At 38.5% G+C, this 17,387-nt stretch overlaps 1 protein-coding gene across 8 annotated transcripts in view; it reads right to left on the reverse strand.

Annotated features, from left to right (window-relative positions):
* The window catches only part of Mier1 (MIER1 transcriptional regulator), a 51,584-nt gene that overhangs the window by 9,415 nt on the left and 24,782 nt on the right, over positions 1-17,387 (reverse strand). For all 8 annotated transcript variants that reach the window (XM_029475699.2, XM_029475705.2, XM_029475700.2 and 5 more), the window contains 8 exons: positions 17,091-17,249; positions 16,384-16,516; positions 15,725-15,789; positions 13,442-13,514; positions 8,493-8,644; positions 7,739-7,820; positions 6,373-6,467; positions 768-895 (listed from right to left, as the gene is read on the reverse strand). In XM_029475699.2, coding sequence (XP_029331559.1) covers positions 768-895; positions 6,373-6,467; positions 7,739-7,820; positions 8,493-8,644; positions 13,442-13,514; positions 15,725-15,789; positions 16,384-16,516; positions 17,091-17,249 — 887 coding nt within the window. The remainder of the gene's footprint in view (positions 1-767; positions 896-6,372; positions 6,468-7,738; positions 7,821-8,492; positions 8,645-13,441; positions 13,515-15,724; positions 15,790-16,383; positions 16,517-17,090; positions 17,250-17,387) is intronic.

Raw genomic sequence — 17,387 nt, forward strand, 5'->3', positions numbered from 1 at the left:
GCAGGCAAGACAGACCATGAGTGTGAGTAGAGCTACCATCACTACATCACTCCCAAGTCTGCGCTGTCTTAGCATTATTATTATTACTGTGTCCTATAAGATTCAGGAAAACTAGGAAAAGGTAAAACTCATACGATGCAATGTGACCTGATGACCCCATTCCTGTGCCCCACCCCCTCCTGTATAAGAACATCTGCATTTGTATCTTCTTTTAGTTCCAGGGATCAAAATAGGCTGCTCAAGAAATAAATTAATTTCTTTTCCTCTTTAATGGGCTTCCACTGGTTATATAGCCCAATAGTTTTAGGAAACCTTGACTTAGTCCTAATTTTACTCTTTTCAAAGATCAAAACTAAGCCATTAGGTGGTGGCACACATACATAATTCCAGCACTTGGAAGATTAACATAATTGCTAAGAATGCCCAGTCAGGACTACATAGCAAGATTTTGCCTCTAAACAAACAAACAAACAAACAAATAAAATAAAAGGGGGGAGGAAGAAAATGAATTAAAGCATAAGTAGTATTAATACATTCTCCTTTTCCATTTTAAGAAGACCTAATGAAAACCTGCACGTGAAGCCTTGGTTTTCTGCTTGTTTTATTAACATGCATGATGGTTTGGAATTCTTTTTAAGACAATGAAGTCTGTATGCCTTACATGTCAAGAGATAATGTTTATAAACTAACATAAACTGTACTTTGATGGACTACAAAGTTCATAATTCTTTTAAGAAAAATCCAAGAAAGCTTAGAAAACAACTCACGTTACACCAGGATGAAGATTATATTTCTTTTTTCCAAACCTTGTTTGCTGAGCAAAGAAATCATAGCGCTCAGACTTTTTCCACATGTAATAGAATGCTACACATTCACCAACTGATCTTGTTCGGACCTGTAAGAAACAAATGCTTGTTTTTAAGAATAATCTCCTTAACAGAGCTACTTCATGAAAAACAACTCAAGTCTGTGCTGGATAGTTTTATGTCAACTTGACATAAAAACTACTGTCATTTGGGAGAGGGACTGAACTAAGAAAATACCTAAGACTGGCTTATAGGCAAGTCTGTAGAGGATTTTCTTTTCTTTTCTCTCTCTTTTTAAAAAAGATTTATTTATCTTTTATATATAAGTACACTGTAGCTGTCTTTAGACACATCTGTAGAGGGCATCAGATCTCATGACGGATGGTTGTGAGCCACCATGTGGTTGCTGGGATTTGAACTCAGGACCTTCGGAAGAGCAGTCAGTACTCTTACCCACTGAGCCATCTCTCCAGCCCCGAGGATTTTCTTGACTGATGATTGATATGGGTGGGGCCAACCAGGGCAGGCCATGAGGAACAAGGCAGGAAGCAGTGTTCTTTCACTGTTACTGCTTCAGTTCCTGCCTCTAGTTCCTGCCCTACCTTTCTTTATGTGATAGGAAAGTGTAAGCCAAATAAACCACAGTGTTTTACCATAGCAACAGAACTTTAAGACAGACTGGAAAAAAATCGCTACCACTTAAGTTAATACACATGACAAATGAATATACATTATGAAAAACTACAGCAACTGTACTGAAAACTATTCTTTCTGAATCCATTAAGAAAAATAATCAATAACTATATAAGATATTTAGCATTCTTTTTTTTTCTTAATTCAGGGAGACCACAATTCTAATATTTTACAATAAAACAAGTATTCCTTTACTACAGATAGGACAAGTAGGTTAAAGTGACTCCAAAGAATACATACTTTTTACTCACAGACTATCTTGGGAATCTAAATTTAACTTCTCTTATAAATGATCTCCCGCAAGAAGCATGGAATCAGACCTGAATCTTGAATCTTGTAGAAAAATCAATTCAGAACGAATCAAAGACCTTAATATAAAATCTGAACCTCTGAAACAGCCAGAGTTGTAAAACACAGGCTAAACCGTTGCATGCACAGGTATAGGTGAAGACTTTCAAAGGTGCTAACAATGTAAAAAACAAACCCAAGAAATGGCAAATGGGATTGCATGCAATTAAAAGCTTCTGCCCAGCAAACAAAACTAAGAGTAAAGAAATAACCCACAGAATAGGAGAAAACTTTCGCCATCTAATTATCTGAAATAGATTAATTATTTAGGATATATAATGAACTCTGAAATGGCCAATGAGCACCAAGTACTCAGGATTCTTAGCCTTCAGAGAAATTCACGCTAAAACTGCTTTCAGACCCCATCCAAGCCAGAATGGTTTACCACAAAAATAAACAACAAAATGACTGAGAACAAATTCTGCGTGAGTGTGGGGAGACGATGCCCTTGGATGTGGAAAAAGAGGGACACTTATGCACTTCTTGACAGGCATGTACAACTGGTAAAACAAGAATGGAGACCAGTATGGAAATTCCACACAAAACCAAAAACTGAGCTACAATATGACCCACATACATAATCCCCAGGTATATACCCAAGGACTCTAAGTTAGCATATCACAGAGCTACTTCAATATTCATGTTTGCTGCTACACTATTCATAACAGTCAAGAAATGGAACAAGCCTAGCTGCTCATGGATATAAAAATATGCACGCATACAATGCAATTTTCTTTAGCTATAGAGAAGAATAAAATGAAATTACAACATTGTCAAGAAAATGGAAGTCTTATGTTAACCAAATAAGCCTGACTAAAAAGGAAAATAGTGTTTTCTTACATGTAAAAATCTAATTGCAAATTTGTGTATGTTTAACAGCTAAGAAGTCACCAGCATACAGGTCATGAAAACAGAGCCGGGCACTCCTTGGAAGGATGAAGGGACCGAGAGGAGGACTGGGAGGTGTCGAGTGAAGAACAGAGTACAGCATGTGTATCAAAAGGCAGCAAGGAAATCCAGAAGTTAAAAAGAAAACAAACAAACATCACCAAACAAGGCATTATGGAGCAGATGTGTTGTAATCCCAGCATTTCGGAGGTAGAAGCAAGAGGATGAGGAGTTCAAGGTCATTCTTAGCCACGCTCACTTTTAGCTACAGAGCTGAGTTTGAGGCTATTTTAGGGCACATAAGACTCTTGTCTTAGAAACAGAGACAAAATAAAAAACCAAAACAGAATAAGCAACTGATCAAACAGACAAAACCCTCCAAAAATCAAGTCATCACGATCATCACAACCACCACCACCACCACCACCACCACCATCACCACCACCACCATCACTATCACCACCACCACCATCACCATCATCACCACCACCACCACCATCACCACCAACCACCACCACCATTACCACCATCACTATCACCACCACCACCACCATCACCATCACTATCACCACCACCACCATCACCACCACCACCACCATCACCACCACCATCACCACCACCACCACCACCATCACCACCACCGCCATCACCACCACCATCACCACCACCACCACCACCGTCCTATCATGGGGACGTGGGTAGGAGTGGGCGGGGCAGTGAACAGAATAGACAGTTCTCACAGGAACAAACAGAAAAGGCCAATTTAAAAGTTCACCTTATTAGTCCAACAACAATCTAGACTCATTTCCCTCCCAAAATGTCTGAAACCAGGCCAGGGAAGGGAAGCTGTTACACTGGTACTTAGGTCATTACCACATGTACTGGCTATTTTTGTGTCAACTTGACACAGCTGGAGTTATCACAGAGAAAGGAGCTTCAGTTGAGGAAATGCCTCCATGAGATCCAACTGTAAGGCATTTTCTCAATTAGTGATCAAGGGGGAAAGGCCCCTTGTGGGTGGGACCATCTCTGGGCTGGTAGTCTTGGGTTCTATAAGAGAGTAGGCTGAGCAAGCCAGGAGAGGCAAGCCAGTAAAGAACATCCCTCCATGGTCTCTGCATCAGCTCCTGCTTTCTGACCTGCTTGAGTTCCAGTCCTGACTTCCTTTGGTGATAAACAGCACTATGGAAGTATAAGCCGAATAAACCCTTTCCTCCCCAACTTGCTTCTTGGTCATGATGTTTGTGCAGGAATAGAAACCCTGACTAAGACACCACACTACTGTGGCTCTACAGCTATTCATGCCAATGATTGGCTTCCTAAACATTGGAAACTCACGATCAACAAACAGTGCTGGTAAAAACCTTCTTCACTGCTGCCACCTTGGAGAGTTATTGGAGTTACGGGTAAGAATACACATGGCTCAAAGAGAAAAGGCGCATGCAGCAGTGCTCTGGAAACAAGGTGCTTAACAGGCTTACTCTACAAATTTCTCATCGTCACAAAAACAACTTTTTGGCACTGATTTTACCTACTATTAATAACACCCTTTCTTATCTAACATAGATTTTTATTCCCTTTCTTTCCCTCTGCTTAAACTTTATAAAAGTTGTAAAGCAGTAAGGGCTGGAGGAAGGGCGTTCAGTGGTTTAACGTGTAAAGGCCCCAGTTCCTAGTACCCCCAAATGGTGGCTCAGTCCAGTTTCAGAAGAGCCGATGCTCTCTTCTGACTTCCTTGGGGACCAGGAACATATCTGGCACACATACATGTAAAATACTAATCAATATACATTAAGAAAAACACTTTCAATGTTTTGCTTCCTAATGAACGACTTCAAGCAAGTCAGTTTTTATTTACTGAAAGCAAAAGCCAGGATATCTTGGGCGTGTGCTATTACCACAATATAAAATCTTCATGACGTAAGCCCACTATAACAGAACTTAATGGTCAACATTGGAATTGATTCCAAGTATAAGAAGACATGGAACCCTCAAAGACTAACTGTCCTCACTCTGCTCACTAGCGCAACTAAGTCCAGCACAGAGCGCGTGGGCGAGGACTCAAGCACTGGAACCCCCAGAGGTTCCAAGTCAGCTAATGCGTGTACTTTCAGCTGTGCTCCAGAGGGGCCCGAGAGGTGATCCAGCACAGCTTGGTAGTATCTGCATGCCAGGAATACTAGAAAATGTACCTTGCAACCTGGAAAAACGAATTTTAGAACAAATTCCGGAACATGCAGTCGGTCACTAGCATATACACAACCTTTCCCCAGAGTGCTCAATGCATTACATTTGGACACACTGGGTGCCACCCTTTGGAGAGTCAGTACTCAAAGCTCCAAATTTCTCTTTCACCATTGATGTATGTTTTTCTTTTGTTAAAGATGTAGTTATTTTTGATTGTGTGTGTGTTTGTGTGGGTGTGCACACTTGCACACGCTTGCACACACACTTGCATGTTCGTGCAAGTGCCAGTGGAAACCAAAGGTGTAAGATCCGCTGGACCTAGAATTACTGGTGGTTGTGAGTAACTCAACATGAGTGCTAGGTATTAAATGTGAGTCTCTACAAAAGTAGCATTGGTTCTTAACTGGTGGGCAATTCATAAGCAGTGCTTGATGCTCTGAATAAATAATTCCACACTCATGAATAAATACAATAAAAAGCTTTTGAAAATAATTAAATGCTCAAATCTTCAAGTTATTATGGAGTTCTTGAGGATATATATGGTATGACTATTACTATAGGAAACCACAGACTATTTCTAGTAAGCCATCGTGTTAAGCCTGCTGTGATTGATGCCTCTAGAAAATTTCACTTTAAGAATGAGTTATCACCAATGAGGACTTAGGTAACTGTAAACAAAATATTTTAATTGGGAAGTAAAATGGTTCATCAGGTAAAGGTCCTTGCCACCAAGCCTGACCATCTGAGTCCAATCCCAAGGTCCTACCTGGGGGAAGGAGAGACTTAAGTTTTTTGACTTACACACTGTAGCACACTCACATATCACACAAATATTTCCACTGCAAATTTGATGTTAAAGACATTTTACAATTTCAAAATTACTTTAAGGAGAAATTTGCAACTGACAGCTGCTGGAAGAGAGAAAATGTCTCCCTCAATCAGTGACAGGTTAACTGACACTCAGAGCATGCTCCACACCCAGGATCAGTAGTCAGCTCAGACACACTGAGACGCACTGCTCTGTGTGTGTCTGCATGTATGTGTACTTAAAAGAGGAAAGTAACAGAGAGACAGTTGGACAGGATATGGGAGGAGTTACAAGAAAAGAATGATAAAAACACACTGCATGAAATTCTCAAAGAATGAATAAAAACATTATTATTTTAAAAATGTAAACAAACCTCTTATGACAGATAACAGAAAGTCATAAATAACTGCATTACATACACAATCTGAGAAGTTGACTATGACTTATAAATGAATTCAATTCTTAAATACTTACAGTTATCATGCCTTGAAAAGTCACCTGGCAAATACGTAAAGCAGTATAAGGATTCCTATTCTAATTAGTTGTAAATAAAAAGATTATAGTATTGATCACAGAAACTTTTACACTAAGGAATTAAACTAAATTTATTCTTGTAAAAAGAGGGCATGAATCTTTACTTACTTTATTCGCCTGAATCAGATGAAAATCTTTTCCATAGGCCTTCAGCCCTTGCTCAAAATTTCTACACTCTTCCTCTGTCCACACAGATAATTCCTCTGACAAAATGAGGGGGTAAGAGCAAATTAATATACCAAAAAGAAATTGAAAGCAAAAAACGTTAACGTTTTGGCAAAACAATGAAAGGAGTGGAGTATCTTAGTCTTAAGTGCTAACACTAGTCATTGCAAATGACGCAGGGTTACAAATTCCTGATTTAATAAAAATTGGAACAATTTGGTCCTAAACTCTCCAATCTCAAATTTGGACCACTTGTTCCTTCTTCCTTGTTGAGGCAAGGTCTTGCTCTGGCTCCTGCCAGGCCACATTTGCATTCCTTCACCTTGGTAAGTTCTTTCTGACTTTGGACTCTACATGGAACTGTGCTCTGTCCCTTCTTCACCCTCTTTAAGGAACACAATTGTTACCAGTAAAATCACTTTGTTCTCAGTTTCCTCTCAGAAACTCTCCTTAGCTAGGTTACACTACAATTGGCTCTAACAATGCCCTACAACTCTCCTCTGAAGATCAAAACCTGTTTTTCATCTTGCCTCTAGGTTTTCAGGCACCATGTTGGCTGAGACTTAAATGGTTAGGTTCTCAGAGACATAGAGCCTTCAGACTGACTTCAAGTAAACAAATAATCCACTACTGTCATGTCTATAGACACATACAAAATACTCTCAGTGCAATGGACTAGGGGTCAAACTTAGAGTAAAAAAGCCACCAGTTTCAACTATAGCCTTATTGCTTATGAATTACACTTGCCTCAACCACAATACTTGGGCTTAGAGAGCTAAATCTCAGAATTTCACTTAATACTTCTTTACCTGTCTCTGTGTGCGCGAGCACATGTGCATCTGGGTTATGTGCACCATGGTGAGTGCAGGGAGGCCAGCAAACACCTTGACTAGTTCTTTCCTCCTCCTCTGCATGGGCTCTAGCCATCCAATCCAAGTTATTAGGCCTGAGGGACAACCACTTTTGCCCCTGGGCCATCTCCCTAGCCCAGACTCATAATTCTAAAGGTAGGCGTTATAGTACTTAGTTTACTGGGCTATCATAAAGATCAAAGACAAAAATCTTTAAATATGTTTTGAAACTGTAAGGTATTGTATATTTTAGACTTACACGTAAATGCCCTGATTTCGCATAAGAGAACAATTTTAATCCCATTCCCTATAACAATTTGAGTGATACTTTCTCTGTAAGTGTCTACTGAATTCAGAAAGACTAGAACTAGTAAGCTGAGACACATTCAGGAAAACTAAAAAGCCTAAAATTTAAAATTTCTGCCAAGTCATGTAACAAAGGTCTAGTGCGTGCTCACCTCGAGCTGCTTTGACATTAAATCTCAGTCTTCTCAAGGCTTCTTCCGTATCAAAGCTGCATTTAACCAATTCATATAAAGCCTAGGAAAAGAAAGGTGTTTACATAAGACTCACCGATTACGAACAGTTCAGTCTGATGCAGGTTTTTAAGAGCACATTTTTCTGAATCATGTATTTGTTTCCATGCTTTCTGGTCCAATTATAGTGAGAGCAACATACAGAGCATAGAGGAAAAAAATTGAATTTCTAACTTTATATGCCTCTTGCTATATACAATATATGTGTACATAGGGGTATGTAACTTGATGACCACAGTAACCCAGTAACTGACATATTGATTTCACATAAAATATTTTGTTTAAGCTGTAATTCTTTGGAGCCATCTTGGACTCCTAATATTTTAAACAGGTTGAGAAAGAAAAGGTTTTAAAAAATGTTCTTATATTAGGTTCATGGACGTATTAATCTGACTATATACACAATGGTTTTGTGAGATGCAAAGGCCAACTTGATCAGAGTCATGGAGTCTCACAGAGAGAATAGAAAACAAAAGAAAATCCAAAAGAAAACACTTTTAAAAATCATTACAAAAAGTATGTGCAGGCAAAGAAAGGTTTCTGTTTTACTGGAGCCAAAAAAGCACACTAAAAGTACTTGGTAGGCGCTGTAATAAGAGAGTCCCGGTGGACGAGCGTCCACACTGAGGAATGCCCTTTCTGAGGAGACCCACGACGTTATGCCTTACTCACGGACCTGCTCATTGTCTTTTATATGCGAGCCTTCAGGAATTGCTTCTACACCTTTCTCATCCCCTGTTCTTCTAGATGCATCCTTAAGAAAGACAATCACTTTCTCTTCTGGTAAACATTCTGGATCCCACAGAAGCTGATCATCATTTTCATACACTAAATTAATAAAACAAATGTTAATTAAACTACCCCCAAATTAACATAATTCATGTAGGTCATAGGAGACATATCACTAAACAAATAAAATGACATTTATTTTCTCTGTATGTATTTGCATGTACCACACCACACACATGTCCCCACCCTGAGACAGTTTTCTTCTGTGTAGCCTTGACAGTTCTAGAACTTGCTTAATAGACCAGGCTGGCCTCCGATTCACCTGCCTCTGCTGGGATTAAGGGAGATATCACAAGCACCCGGGAGCCAGTTCTTGGCACGTGGAGCTCACGGATCAAACTCAGGTCATCAGGTTTGATGAGAGTGCCTTTACCCACAGAAGTGGCAGCTATAACTTTTTTTCTTTTTATGAGACAGGGTCTTGATATTGCATTCCAGGTTGGCCTCCAAGTTATAATCTTCCTGCCTTGGCTTCCCCAAGTGATGAAAGTCAGCTGGGCAATGGCAGCACATACCCTGATTCCCAGAATTGGGAAAACAGGTAGATCAATGAATTAAGGGCCAGCCTGGGCTACAGTTTCAGGCTAGCCATATATTCATAGAGAAATCCTGTCTCAACTGCCCCCCCTCAAGAATAAAGCCAAAATCCCAGCAAAATTAAAAATATAAAACTAGGACATGACCCTAAAGACAGTGCCTTCTGAGGCTAAATGACACAGACACATGTAAAACCCAGAAGCCACAGCCTGAAACTGAATCAGTGCCACACTTGTGGTACTAGAGGAGCAAGACAAGAGCTTCCAAGAGTGACTTTCAAGCCTGGTTAAATCCCAGAGTGGCCTGGGTTAGAAAGAAGCCTGCTGGGTTTACTAACAAGGACATGAGGATATGCAGAGCCGAGCTCTGGGAGGGACTGGAAAAGCAAATAGAAACTGAAATAAAACCAAAACTTTCTGACAATTCTGGATGGGAGAGGGAGATATGACAGTGTCACCATAGCAGAGTGGAAATCTAGTTGAACAAAACTTGTAAGACCTTTGTTTTTAAAGACAAGAAACAAATATTTAAATCTCAACAGAAAAATCACTTGAAAAAAAAATCTTTATAAGACACAGGATGACTGTCAAAATACCTTGTGTTATAAAAAGGCATTAGCAGCTAATTAAGCAATTCTTCTATGATAGGCAACGTATCAATTGTTTCACATACACTACCTTCTTCCTCCGTCTTCACACACGTACTTTAAAAACCCACCTATTCCTGGTACTCTCAATAAATACTTCTCTTCTTAAAAGACAATATGGAAAGAAATGTCGTTCTGCCTTCTTTTTCTAACTGCTAAGCATAATAAAGGCCAAAACTGAAATATGTTGACTGCCTTGATAAGTGAATTTGGACAGAGTACTAAATTTCTGTTTTCTGTTCTGCAAAGGGAATTGGGTCCTCATTTTATGTTTTAAAGGTTGTCTCATGTCTTCAAGAATAAGTGAAGGGCTAGGTGTCTGAATCCCAGGATTCTCCTAGCTATATAACCTAGAAGATATTTTTGGAATCACTGACAATATTCTGTAAATCCTTAAACTGGGAAGAGGGCCACCACCAGGTGGCGCCACATGACAAGTCAGCCTCCTGTAAGACTGAACAGCTAGCTCTGATTATTTCAGAATAACACAATGCACTTTAGACAATTACAATAGAGTCACTAATAAGCATGAGCTGAGAGCAACTGGAGCCTCTCTAAATCCACACTGCATAGGCAATATGTACACAAATGTAGTCTATGGGACAAACATCATACACTGGACATGAAGAATCGCGTGATAAACAGATAGTAAAATGAACCCACAGTACTTAACAGGTTCTATATCTGTGTACTTAATTAACAACAGGATGAAAATTTAAAAGAAAAAAGTTTGTGTCTGCACTGACCACCAAATTGTCTTTTGTTGTTATTCCTTAAGAAGCAATCTGATTCATAGAGCATTTACATTATATAATAACCAAGAGATGAGTTAAAGCATAAGAGAGAGGATGGCCATAGGCTATATTCAAATTCCATACCAAGTCACATAAGAGACTTGAGTATCTATGTTTTAGTGTCCATGGGCCAAGGAAGAGGTAGTCTTATAGTCAGCTCCCACAGAGAGCAAGAGAGGTGTACTTTGTCAAGCATAATTCACATAAAAAATGTAAATAAATGTTAATGAAGGTATAATCAAGGATATTCTTGTAACCAAAATAAATACAGGTTTCATAGGAAGATGCCTACTGAGTGTGTATCAGTAAGTTCTAAATTTTAAGCGTTTATATCAGGAGTGATACCCAATGGGAAAGAGACCAATAAAGACAAATCCAAGAACAGACATACATTCTGCCATCTTTCTGGAGTCATCGTGGTGGTGGTGGAGTCTTTCATCTCTATAAAGGACTTCTGCAAGGACATCAGAACCAGGCACGGTGGCACACACACCTGTAATCTCAACTACTTGGGAGCTTCAAGCAGGAAAATAGCAAGTTCTAGGTCAGCCTAGATAACAGATCAAGCTGTGCCTCAGCACTCGGGTTTACTACAGGAGTGCACTAATCAACAGTGACTTTTACAAACTTCAGTTTTAACAGTGTATTGTGGAATAGTGGTATTTGCTTTATGTTTTCAGGGTACACTACAAAGAAATAAATCTTTTGTTTTTTTAAAGCTAGAATTTCTTTTTCAGTTATTAAGTCTGCTCTTCCTAATCCACCAAGTATACTTAATTTCTCACATGGAAGCCAGGCATGATAGCACACATCTTTGATCCCAGCACCTGTGGGGCAGAGGCAGGGGGGTTGCTTTGAGTTCCAGGCCAGCCTGGACCAGAGTGAACCCCTAAGAAACCCTATCTCAAAAAAGGAAAAGGCAGAAATAAAAAAGCTTCCCATCAAATTCATACCTTACTGCATATAAATTACACACAACTGACTTCTAAAACCAGGAAAACATTAAGCCAGAATAGACATTATTTTTGTTTGTACGTTTGGTTGGTTTTGTTTTATGTGTAGTTCTGTGGACTAGGCTGGACTTGAACTCACAGAGAGCCACCCGTCTCTGCCTCCCAAGGGTTGGAATTAAAGGTGTGCACCACTGCTGCCCAGCTGGACTAGGCAATAGTTTTTAAAGTAGAAATTATAATTTATTTACTATGATATTTGACTATAGATATTAAAAGGTCAAGTACAAGACAAGATTATCCTTAATCATGATACCAAACTATTATGTTTTCCTTTCATCTACTAAAAGGCTTGTCCTGTATGCTGGGGAGTGAACCTAGGGCTTTGTGTATGGTATGTACACCACACACAGTGTTTACCACTAAGCCACACTCTCAGCACTTAATATGAAACTTTCAAAATACAGGCATTACTTTCTTTGTAGCAAAAAAATTTAAGACACCTAGTAAAATGGAACAAATATTTACCTTTCAGTTTCTTACTAACAAAAGAGAAGAACTCAGCTACTCAGCTGTGATTATGGCCTGCTATTGTATAGTCACAGTACCTAAACTTCAATTATATATAGAAAAGCCAACAGACTTTTTTTTTTTTGTACACAATCATAAAGAATATATACCAAATTCCAGCACAGGACGAGGTGACTCCAGGCTGGTGCCCTCAATAGTTTTACACATTACAGGGACTAAGCTAGACAAGCCTGCAAAGGCAAGGGTGAATGATATTGAAACACTGGCTACAAAACTTACTAGCTTGTGAAGTTTCCTACTTCTCACCTCTTGTAGGCAGGCAGAACAGGTATATATTTAAAACAAAGTATCTAAGGGAGATGGTAAAAAGAAAATAAACACCAAAACCTCCACAATTCTAAGGTGCTCTGTGTAAAGCTGTAATGTGAACAGTGAAAAAGAAATGCACAACTGGCTCCAAGTCATGCCGCACTGTTTATGACCTCACATATGCATACACAGTCTTTCTATAATCCACCTAAAAAAAGTAGATGCCCTAAAAAAACAAACAAAGAAAAAACAAGAAGAAAAACAAAAACCAAAACCAAGAAAAAAACCCCACAGAATCCTCATTTATTTTATGTTATTAGATGTATGACTGGCCTTAGACTTTGATATAAATGGTTAAAAAAAAAAACTTTCGAAATTTAAATATACAAGTAGTATTCCCAAATTATTTTAAAACACAACAAAACATTCCTTTTTAGTAGTATTGAGTTTTAGAAGCAAATAACCAGTTGTTTAACATTTGGCTTTCAAATTGGTAATTGAAGTTATAAAGGCTAGAAACTACCAAGTTTGGGACATTTAAAATACAGAGAAACATGTTTTTAAGAGACTGGATATTTTATGGCACACATCTCCAGAATTCCCTTGTTTTCTGTCAGATTTATACAGAGAAAAACTGGAAACATAGTGACCATTATGACTGATACAACAGCTTCTTTTATAGAAGCCATTAAGAGTTATTTAATAGGCTGTCATGTTCTTATCACATTTTGTATGTTAATTAACAGACCAGGCTGGGTATAGTGCCTGCTGTGCAAGCCTGAAAACACAGGTCTGGATGGATGCCCAACACCATGTGTGAAAGCCAGAGTGGCAGCAAGCATCTGTAATCTAGGCACTGAGGGTAGAAAGACAGATGCTCACTGGCCAGCCTGCCTAACTAAATAAACCCTGTGTCTCAAGGCCAAGAGGCAACACAGGAAGGAACCCAACCTTGACCTCCGGCCTCCACGTAAGCACAAACAGGTGTGTGTATCCACACACAAACTCACACCATCCCCTCAGGAAAAGTCCATCACTTCAAAAGTTCAGGGACGTAACTTTAACTCACCTTTTTCATTTTCTTTGTATCTACAAACACCAACTGGAATCTCAGCTTGAAACATGGAGCCCACCATGATCTCCTATTTTAAACATAAAAAAGATCTGGTGATAGACATCCAGTGTTCATGTCTAGCTTCAGTATCTTCTTGGGTAAACTGACTCTGGTCTCTGTCATAAAACCAATTACTACCTCATGGTAGTATTGTGAGGATGAATGAGTTCATAATAGCTAGAGGCTTAGAAGACTGGATGGGAAACAGTAATAATAATGGGTGAGATGTAATATAAATAAAACATACAAGGTATAGAGAAAAATTAGTAAGTGAATTTTGCTTAATTAAAATAATAAAAATACCCTGGAAATCAGAAAAGTCAACTTGGGGTGTCTTAGAGCATCTGCACTTGGGAGAACTCTGCACCCGCAGCGTTGGCAACACTAGGAAACTTCTACAACTTGAGGTCTTTACGTCTCTACTCAATGATGAGTGGAAACCAGTGCTAGAGCTCACAGGCTCAACACTTACGACTGAGCTTTAAGATAAAGGGATAAAACCATAAAAGGTTTGTAAAAAGTCTGGCAGGAACTTAGCAAACTCACTTCCAAACCAAGCTTTTTTTCTTGAGGTTAGTGCTTGGCTTTCTTTCTTTTTTTTAAGATTTCTTTATTATTATATCTAAGTACACTGTAGCTGTCTTCAGACACCCAGAAGAGGGCATCAGGATGGTTGTGAGCCACCATGTGGTTGCTGAGATTTGAACTCAGGACCTTCGGAAGAGCAGTCGGTGCTCTTAACCGCTGAGCCATCTCTCCAGCCCTTGGCTTGCTTTCTTTAAAAAGGTTTGAAACTGGCTCTCAAAAAGTCAACTGGAAATCACCAATGAGAGGTCTCATGGCATGGGGATCACAACAGATGGACCTGGCACTTTTCAGTGAAAATGACATCACAGGTATGAACATGCTGTAGGAAGCTTAGATGATTCTAGGGGATTAAAGAGCTTCCTCTCTGCTGCTGTCACTTCTGTGTAAGTGGCATCTTATGTTACCTACTGTAGCTTCAGACATGCCCAACTCGACAAATCCACTGTTCTACTACAGAGGAAACCCAGATTTTCTGGAGGTCAGTCTTCAAGAAAGACCAGTACATATGACAAACTTCCTCCATGTGGGATGGTTTTATTTTAAAGGTATCCACTACAGAACCCCTCTTCTGCCAATCCCTGCACCTCTTTTTACTTTACTCTACCTGTACTTCCAAGGAGACCCAAATAGCCATATTCCTAAGTCTTAACCCAAAACAGATAATGATCCCCTACAGATCCTGCATGTAGCCTCCTTCAGATCATCATCTACACTATATACTCGGGCACCTCCCCAGACACACAGTAGAAAGGAAGGCGCAGAAGACTGAATAACTCAGTCTCTGACGACTCATTACACTCCTTCTCCAAAGAAAACAGCAACACTCCTGAAGGTAGTCAAAGTTGCTCTGTGATAGCTGCCATATTTCAACAGGAACAAATACACATGCAGACAAAATACCCATACACATAAAATAGTTAAATAAAACAAAACCAAGAAAAAAAGAACAAAACAAAATAAAACACAACAACAAACTCAAATGGTGTTATTTTTTTAAAGAGGTCAGACTAGGCAATTATCTCTTATTAAGGAAAGCATCCTTCTACAGAAATCATTTGCTTTAACCAATCACACATAGTGTGTACTATTATTTCCTAAGAGGTTCAACTCCTATGCATCATCATAAAATTAAATCCCACAACTTAACAGTGTGGTTAATTACATAATGCTATGTAACATCTTAAGGGGGAAAAAAAAAAAACCCTAACGTCTCAAGTTTATTTTAGAAGCCGGTTTTGCATTTGTAGAGCAGCCAGCCCATATAAAACACCAACACTGCATTCAGTCATGCTGAGCTTTCTTTAATAAGTAATGTGGAATGGGAAACCACAATCTTAAACCCTGAAAGGTCATATTTTAACAAGGCAACAAGATTCTAATTCTGTACTACTTCAGGCCTATATTAGATATTTGGATTTCTAATATAGGTATGAATATCAATACACTCAGCAAAATACCATTCTACCCACACAATCATTTTGTGAAAAGATAAATGTATTTCTTAATTGGATATATTAATGTGGAACTTAAACAACATTTACCAAATGCTTAAATGTCAGAATAAGGCTAATACATTAAATTCATTTATATGATTTATTAAAAAAAATATTCTTTGCTTTTAGAATATTACTATAAGTTTTGTAAAATTACCTTTTTCCAGTCTTCTGAGGGAATATAGTCTTCATCTTCTTCAGATTCTTCTTCTATTTCACTATCTAGAATACATAAGAAAATCATACTATAAAATAGACACTCTGTTCATTCTGATATTATCTTCGCATTTTTATACCTACCATCAAATATTTAGATATGCCGAAAGGTCTGCTAAATTAGGCCAAGATATTTAAAATCAAGTAATGAACACTGTATAAACAAAGACTGAGACAAAGCAGTATCTTCCAAAGAATGCTCCTTATATGTAAAACTGGGAATTTTGTAGCAAAATTTGGCGGACAATCAAGTCTGCGTATATTTTAAAAACAATTATTCTCCCCAATTTCTATTTTATACATGCTGGGCAAGCTATTGCTTGCATACACTCAAATGAGGATGATTTATAGGGTTGGCTGATTGCTACCATGAAATGAGGCATGGTGGCACAAGCCTGTAATGCCAGCATTTAGAACGTAGAGACATTAAGATCAGAAATTCAAGGTCATCTTCCTTTACCTAAGGGGTCTACTAGAGTTTAATCCTTGGAAAGCAATTTCAGAATCAGTTAACTCAAATGGCAATAAAACCACATTAGAGTTTTAGGTAATAAAGGAGAGTGGAAATTACATTCTAACTTTAGCAATAATAATACATACTTGTATCAAAATATTTACATCGACGTGGGCGGATTATTTCCTGAGCATCTTGGGAAGTAACAGACTGTGAGGGATCATCATTGGAAGACTGAGTTTCATCCTCCTGACCCGATGAATCCTTTATATTCTCTTCCTGCAGAATAAAAAAAGTACTTACAATATGAAGAATGCTGTTGTGGGCCACGGGTCAAATTGTGTTTTAGCTGTAAGATTATAATGAACACACTAACTGTAATGTGATTCTCTGGGTTAGCTCTTCGAACTGGCATGGGACCTTATAATTAAAGTCCTAGCCATTTATAGAGTTTAGCTGCTAAGGGCGCTTAGCAGTGCTAATTTCTTAGTTTTGATAAAGACATGAAGTTATACCAGGTATTAATATAAGGGAAAGCAATGTGACCCTCATCTATCTGAAATGAATTTTAAAAACTGAATACAGAACTGCCAGTCAGCCTGTATTATTTAAAAGTAACAACAATTTTTTTCTTATGTTGAGACTATTTAGACAAAGCAAAAAGAAATCTGAAATGACATAGATCACATTTATCTCATGGAAGTGAATCCTAAGGAATTTTCAATTTTTGTATCACCCTTTTCTGTATTTTTATTTTCAAAACTTAATCTTACTGTAAAAAGATCCTCCAGGGATCTTGGAAAATAAATGTTCCATAAATAAGACAAAAACCACTGAGCATGCACTAACTTACTTTATTTTCCCCACTACAGCCACTGTTATCATCATTATCAGCATCTTCATCATCTTCACCTTCCTCCTCCTCTTCTTCCTCCTCCTCTTCTTCAGGTAACCGAACAGTGCTGTCATAACCATAGAGGCTGAGCAGCTCGTGGATTGGCATGTCGCCTTCCTAAATACACCAAAATAGGTCAATTTCTGACATCAGTGATTTTAGGGCTTCCATGCTATAATTTAAAAATCTGTACAGTACTAAATTGACACTTCTTGTTTTCTTTAGGGCACATGTGTGTTGTGTCTAATATGTTCA

The sequence above is a fragment of the Mus caroli genome, unplaced genomic scaffold (genome assembly GCF_978045245.1).
Source record: "Mus caroli unplaced genomic scaffold, Mus_caroli_1 scaffold_6, whole genome shotgun sequence".
NCBI classification, from domain to species: Eukaryota; Metazoa; Chordata; class Mammalia; order Rodentia; family Muridae; genus Mus; species Mus caroli.